A 7,332-nucleotide genomic window follows, 5' to 3' on the forward strand; every position below is an offset into this window, starting at 1 on the left:
ATGTACCTCATGGTCATTGTTCTTTCCTGGGACTCGTTTCTGATCGGATTCAGGAGTTGAGAGGAATTTCCCAGAATTATTTTTCCCTTGAATTGGCCTGAGGGCTTTTTTAATTACATTTTCCTCGCCAAGAGATCACATGGGTATTGGGGGGTGCTACCTGGCGGAAAGGGACTGGCTCGATCAATCTGATGGTCTTTTCTTTTCTATCTGTCTTTTCGTAAGCTTTCAGTGTTTGGTCGGAGGAAGAATAAAAAATAAAACCGAGCAGAACTGTTGGGAGTGTAGAGGAGGTGTTGAAATAACCTGTGTGTCTGAGTGTGATGGTTAAGGGGGCAAAAAATCTCAGCAGAAATGAGGAAAATAAGATTGCGTTAATCTGCTGTATCTGACCGAAGATTGCTTGCTAATGGAAATGGGAACCAAAAAGTGTACTGATACTCGTCAATTGTCAACTTATTACCTGAGGAGCAAACTGATCACTTCGCGCTCTCAAAATGAGACCCCCCAAGGAATACAAAATATTGATCAAATGATATGCTGCGTTTAAGGAGTTGGGTTTATCCATTCATGGAATGTTAATTTTTTTAGATTTTATATTAGTGCTGCGATGCTCCTCCGTAACCCTACTGCAGGGTCCAAGACGAGTGATTGAAAATGAAGAAGAAAGCTGCGGACTGCAGAAAGATATCAATCAACTTGTCAGGTGGGCAGAACAGTGGCAAATGGAATTTAATCCAGTGAAGTGTGAGGTAATGCATTTGAGGAGGGCTAACAAGGCAAGGGCATACACATTAAATTGTAGGATACTGAGAAGTGTAGAGGAACAAAGGGACCTTGGAGGGCATGTCCACAGATCCCTGAAGGTAGCAGGCCAGGTAGATAAGGTAGTTAAGAAGGCATATGGAATGCCTGCCTTTATTAGCCAAGGCATAGAATACAAGAGCAGGGAGGTTATGTTTGAACTGTATCAAACACTAGTTGGGACATAGCTAGAGTACTGCATGCAGCTCTGGCCACCGTATTAGAGGAAGGATGTGATTGCACTGGAGAGGGTACAGAGGAGATTTATGAGCATGTTGCCGGGAGTGGAGAATCTAAGCTATGAGGAAAGATTGGATAGGCTGGGTTTGTTTTCCTTGGAACAGAGGAGGCTGAGGGGAGACCTCATTGAGGTGTATAAAATTGTGGGGCCTAGATATCGTGGATAGATAGGCCCTATTTCCCTCAGCAGAGGGGTCAACAATCAGGGGGCATAAATTTAAAGTAATTAGTAGAAAAGTTAGAGGGGATTTGAAGGGAAATTTCTTCACCCAGAGGGTGGTGGGGGTCTGGAACTCTGCCTGAAAGGGTGGTAGAGGCAGAATCCCTCACCAAATTTAAAAAATACTTGGATGTGCACTTGAAGTGTTGTAGCCTGCAGGGCTACGGACCTAGAACTGGATAGTGGGATTAGGCTGGACAGCCTCTTATTGGCCGGCACGGACATGATTGGCCGAAATGGCCTCTTTCCGTGCTGTAAATTTCTATGATTCTATTCTATGAGTGTAGACCAATCTAGGATATGGAGCCCGGTGTCTAGGGCAAGTGTAGTACAACCAGCTGAAGTGGAATGCTCCAATAATGGAGCTTACCCCTCGACCTCCAAATCTCCCCTTACTGAGTCAGTGCAGTATCGCTGCTTCACACATCGTATCTTTTTGGTCATTGAGTAGGCCAATCTAAATCTCCAGGGATTGGCTAAGCTCTCACTCACTCCATTTGATGCCGAAGCCTTTCTGGTATCAGATAAGCGGTTTCCAGGATTGGTCTAGCTTGGATTTAAATTCAGCAAGTGCGAACAGTCCAGCTGATATTTGAATTGGAATAATCCGGATGGGAATAGAATTGAAATTACAACACAAGCCAGCAGTTGGATCCAACCAGTCCATTTGCTGTCTATCACCTACATAAGCAATAGTCTTAATCCCATATTCCTCTTCACTTCCACCACCCATCTAACCTATTCTCCAATGTCGACATGGTCTCGGATTGAATCACTGGAAGTGTGTACTTGCAACCCTGTTTCTCCTCCCCTTTAACCTCTAATTGATGTTTTTATGGTGATTAGGTCAGTGATAATCTACCAAGGTGTTATGATAGTGTTGCTCTACATTGTGTGGCTGTGATTGTGGAATGAACCAGACTTTCCATATTTGCTAAGAGTTGTTGTTTATTGATGATTGCACCATCCATCGTGAGTGAACTTGTCACAAACTTACATCATAGTGTCCTGGGTTACTTTTCTAAATAATTGCACATTGATCCTTGTTTTATGATTACCGCGTAACGACAATATTCTATTGCTTTAGTATTTGAGACATACGTCAATTGTATTCATCAAATGGCTTGCATTCCTCAAATTAACCATGCTTACACACCATTATGTTTGCAATCCGCACAAGCATTTCATTTTTTTCTTACATTATGTACTGAGTCAATCTTAACACATAAAGCATAAACTCTCATTGGATCATTTTTGCATTACATCACTGGCTCAGATTTGATTGGATGGCTGGGGTTGGTTTCCCCACTTTTTCAACTCGATACCTTTTGATCTCTGGCTGCCTACTTTTTTCCCTCCTTCCCGGCACTCTTCTCATCAGCCTTATCTCCTTTCTCTTTACTCTCCTGCTTGTTGCTCTCTCCTTCTGCCTCCTCTCCATTCTCTCCTTGGGCCTTATCTTCCTCTTCTTCCTCCTTTTCTTCTGCCTCTTCGCCATCTTCCGCTTCTCCTCCTTCCTCTTCTGCTCCTTCTTCCTCATCACCTTCTAAAACAGAAATGTGGAATGTTAGTGTTTCTGATAAGTTAAAGCAACATGTACTGTTCAAGGCTTTCTTTTTCTAATGGAAAATGCTTCATTGTAGGCACACAAGCTTAACAGACTTACTAATGTGAGAATATATATTAACGCCCAACAATACCAGCCATGTCTGACAATGTAAGATGCAAAGCTAAGAAATATATATGTTCAGCTTGAACTAACACACAACTGCAGATGTCATGGCCTTTGCTTTCCAGTGGAACAGATTTTCAGCACGCTCAAAAAGTTAATATTGTTTTGAGTTCCAAGTAATCTTGTCTCTTGCAAACAGCATTCTGTCACAAGATGTGAAGCTCCTCTGGGCTATTGGATGACCTTCCATGACCTTGGGCCATCCCAAAGTGCTTTACAGCCAATGAAATACTTTTAATGTGGGAAATGCGGCAGCCAGTTAGAGCACAGCAAGCTCCCACAAACAGCAATGTGATAATGACCAAATATTAAGTTTGTTGTATTGGATGAGGGATTAAATATTGGCCAGGACACCTGGGAGAACTCTCCTGTTCTTTTGAAATATTGCCGAGAGATATTTTACGTCCACCTGAGAGTAGATGAGGCCTCAGTTTAACATCTCATGAAAGACAGCACCTCCGACAGTGCGGCATTCCCTCGGTACTGCACTGTGAGTGTCCGCCTAGTTCTCCAGCCTCAAGTCGGACTTGAACCCACGAGCTTCTGACTCGGTGGTGAGAGTGCTGCCCACTGAGTCACGGCTGGATAATCGGTGATGGAAAAGCCGTGCCCTTAAACCCCCTGCTGGTTAAGGCTCTTACCTTCGGTCTCCTCGGCCTTGTCTGCTGGAGGTTCCAACTGCGCTGCCAACGCATGGGTTTGCTGCAGGATCTCTTCTTCAGCCTGGCTACCGCAATAGGAGCTGAAGACGGCGGGTCTGCTGGAGAGCACGTAGGCGCTGCTTTGCAGGGAATAGTTGGACCTGCTGTAAATGGGGGCACTCTGTGTGTGAGTGTAGCCAGTGATTATACTGCCCACATTGGCATAGTTGATTCGCGTCTCCTCTCCTTCCAGCAGCTTCCTGTGCACAGAACAGAAATGAGGGGAGAACATTTCAATGCGGAATAAAATTCGGAGGAAAATAATATCTGGCAATCTTCACTTTTTTAATGTTCCATTAGCAAAGGTCCGAACCAGGTTGCGATCATACTGCACAGGAGGCCATTCGGCCCATCGAGCCTGTGCTGCCTCTCTGAAAAAGCTATCCACTTAGTCCCACTCCCCCTGCTCTTTTCCCTTAGTCGTATATTTTTCGTTCTTTTTCAAGTATTTATCCAATTCCTCTTTGTTTGAAAGTCACGATTGAATCTGCTCCCACCGCCCTTTCATGCAGCATTCCAGATCAGAATTCGCTGCATTTTTTTGAAGTGCTCTCATTTCTACTGGTTCTTGTTCCAATTATCTTAGATCTATATCCTCTGGTTGCTGACTCTCTGCCAGTGGGAACAGTTGGCCCCTATCTACTCAAACACCTTCATAATTTTGAATACCCCTATTAAATCTTTAAAAAAAAGTATTTCAAAAGAAAGTAACGGGGGGGGGGGGGGGGGCAGGGGCAGGGAAGGAGATGCGCTGGGAATTGGAGGTTGAATAATGCGGATACGGGCTGGCTGGGAACTGGGCAGGGCAGCAGAGAATATCATCGCACTGTATGCAATGCGGTTGCTCCTGTCTGTCCGCAGAGACTGGCACTGAGGCACAGAATTCTGATCCTTCGCCACCCTCCAGTTTGTTTTAATGATTGGAGACCGCGAGTGTTTGCTGTCTCCCAACATTACACACGAGCCGCAATTGTGTGTGTTTTGTCAGGTTTCCCAACGCCCAACAGCCCGAAGCCAGCGCCACACCGGAGTTATACTGCGCCATGTGCCACGCCCAAATGGCGCAGTGCAGCCTTCAGGAATGTGGGGGCCCTGGTGCCCTCTGGAGTTCGTCTGGGAGTTAGACCATCGCCATCTTCCACAAGAGGTGTCGGTTGCCCGCAGGGGGGTTCGGTGGAGCCGACTATGATGTGATGGAAGGAATCGAGGGGCTGAATGACCTCCTCCTGTTCCCAACAATATTGCAGTGTTTTTAAACATAATCGATCACCACAGAAATAACAGGCTAGTAAGTCAACGAATGAAGAAAAATAAGATCTAATGACCGAGAAATGGGATCTGGGTGGGGTCTCCCAGGGAACTGGTCCATCCCCTTGGGTTTGACGGTCCCAGTTTGAAAGCTTTCGCTTCGCACACCCGCCTTGAGTTATACTGTCAGTGAGAAGCTGGCTTGTTTCCGCGGTGAAGGCACGATACGGGGGTGTGGGGGTGGGGTACACCTCCTTTACCTGTAGGCTGCGATCTCAATGTCCAAAGCCATCTTCACGTTCAGGAGGTCTTGGTATTCCTTCAGGTAGCGGCCCATCTCGTTCTTGGTGGTCCTAAGCTCGTTCTCCAGCTGGTTGATGGCATCCTGATTTTTTGAGAAGGAGAAGTTGAAGAACGGTCAGTGCCTCTCACAACTGGACTGTCCAACACAGCCGCTCCTTGCTCTCCAGTTTGCGTCTGCCTGTGTCCTGTGTTTCAGCTCTCTTCTGTTGTGCAGTTAACTGTTTAATTTGTTCTGTGTCTCTGTTTCTCTATCTCGCTACTGTCGGTCTCTTTATCTCTCGCTGTCGCTCTATTTTCATGTCTTTCCTTTTCTCTCACTTGCTGTTTCACTCTCCCTCTTTCTCTCTCCCTTTATCTTGCTGTTTGACTTTCTCTCTCTCTCCCTTTTTATCTTGCTGTTTGACTCTCTCTCTCACTCCCTTTATCTTGCTGTTTGACTCTCCCTCTTTCTCTCTCTCTCTCTCTCTCTCTCTTTCTCTCCCTTTTTATCTTGCTGGTTGACTCTCCCTCTTTCTCTGTCTCCTCTCTCTCTCGATGTTGCTGCACCTCTCCTTCCGCCCCCTCCCCAGTCTCCTCCCGGGCCATCCCAGTCTCCCCCGGGCCACCCCTCCCCAGTCTCCCTCCGGGCCACCCCTTACCTGCATTGCGCTAATTTCGCTGCCTTGCTTCTCGTCCAACTCCTGCAGCTGTCTCTCCAGCGCCTCGTTCATCCCCCTCACCCCGTCGATCTCCAGGGTCTTGGCTTTGACCTGGCGCCGGTACTCAACCACCTCGTCGCGGGCCTGCTTGGTGGCGTCGTTCTCCTTGGAGGCGTTCTCGGTCATCACGGCGAAGCGGCTCTTGTACCAGTCTTCGGCCGACTGCATGTTCTTGGCCGCCACCTTCTCGTATTGGCAGCGGATCTCCCGCAGGGCGGAGGACAGGTCGGGCTTGGCCAGGTCCACCTCCACCGACACCTGGGCGTACTGGATCTGCGCTTGCAGCTCGGCGATCTCTTCCTCGTGGATCTTCTTCAGGAAGGCGATCTCATCCATCAGGCTCTCGATCCGCTTCTCCACCTCGGACCTGGCTAGGGCGGCGTCGTCCGACCCTTTCCTCACCTCCATCAGCCTGCCCTCGGCGTCCTCGCGGTTCAGCACCTCTTCCTCGTAGCGGGCCTGCAGGTTCTTCAGGGTGTCCTCCAGGTGGTCCCTCTCGTTCTGGGCCGCCTGCCTCTCGTGCTTGGCGTCGTCCAGGGCCACCCTGAGGTCCCTCAGCTCCTGCTCGTAGATGCCCTTGAGCCGGGAGGGTCCCCCGTGCTTCTGGCGCAGCAGCGACAGCTCGGCCTCCAGCACCTTGTTCTGCTGCTCCAACTCGTGCACCTTCTCGATGAAGTTGGCGAAGCGGTCGTTGAGGTCCTGGAGCTGGGCTTTCTCCTGGGTGCGCACCGCCTTGAACTCGCTGCTCACCGCGCTGGCTTGGCTCAGGTCGAAGGTGTCCATGGAGGACATCAGCGCGGACGAGGCGCTGTGGGCTTTCCTCACCGAGAAGGAAGGCGAAGAGTAGGTGCTGTAGGCCGGCTTGAGGCTGCTGCCATAGTTGCTCCGGTAGTGCTGCACGGTGCCGTAGCTCCTGGGCGCCGGGCTGTCCCCGTAGCGTCTCCTGTGGGTGTGGAAGAAGGACTCGTAGCTTGCGGTGCTCATGATGGCTGTGTGCTGAATCTGGGCTGCAGAGACCTATTTATACAAAACCAAGCCCGAAGAATACTGACGCAGCCTATTTTTTTTCCCTCCCCTCCCCCTGACAGCAAGATCAATGCTGCTCAGACCTAGCCACCCCTCCTTGCAGGAATCTGACTATTGCGTGGAATAATGCAGAGCAAACCATCACCAGCAATACACTCAATGCAATTTCATTTTTTGTAACTGCAATTTACAAGTTGAAGCTTGATGCGATTCAAAGACCATGCAATTGCTTCTTTTAGCTGCATTTAATGTAATTTTTGTAACACAGACCAGCCTGCTCATGACAGGATTCCTGCCTATTCTCGCCTATTTTTTCATTACAAAATAAAATTAAACCGGATTTCTCCAGCTATTATTTCG

At 48.4% G+C, this 7,332-nt stretch overlaps 1 protein-coding gene across 1 annotated transcript; it reads right to left on the minus strand.

Annotated features, from left to right (window-relative positions):
- Positions 1-2,607: 2,607 nt before the first annotated feature.
- Positions 2,608-6,930, minus strand: neflb (neurofilament light chain b). Its single transcript, XM_070865319.1, has 4 exons — positions 5,887-6,930; positions 5,206-5,330; positions 3,638-3,897; positions 2,608-2,810 (listed from the first exon to the last, which is right to left on the minus strand). The coding sequence occupies exons 1-4, from the start codon at positions 6,928-6,930 to the stop codon at positions 2,608-2,610; spliced, it is 1,632 nt and encodes a 543-aa protein (XP_070721420.1).
- Positions 6,931-7,332: the final 402 nt, after the last annotated feature.

Source organism: Pristiophorus japonicus, chromosome 22 (assembly GCF_044704955.1).
Source record: "Pristiophorus japonicus isolate sPriJap1 chromosome 22, sPriJap1.hap1, whole genome shotgun sequence".
Classification (NCBI taxonomy): domain Eukaryota; kingdom Metazoa; phylum Chordata; class Chondrichthyes; family Pristiophoridae; genus Pristiophorus; species Pristiophorus japonicus.

Excerpts from the sequence above, each read along its gene's own strand:
- neflb (XM_070865319.1), bottom strand. The coding sequence starts at position 6,930 with ATGAGCACCGCAAGCTACGAGTCCTTCTTCCACACCCACAGGAGACGC. Across the intron at positions 3,898-5,205 it reads ATTGAGATCGCAGCCTACAG|GAAGCTGCTGGAAGGAGAGG; the intron begins GTAAAGGAGGTG and ends TTCTGTGCACAG. Across the intron at positions 2,811-3,637 it reads CAAGGCCGAGGAGACCGAAG|AAGGTGATGAGGAAGAAGGA; the intron begins GTAAGAGCCTTA and ends TTTCTGTTTTAG.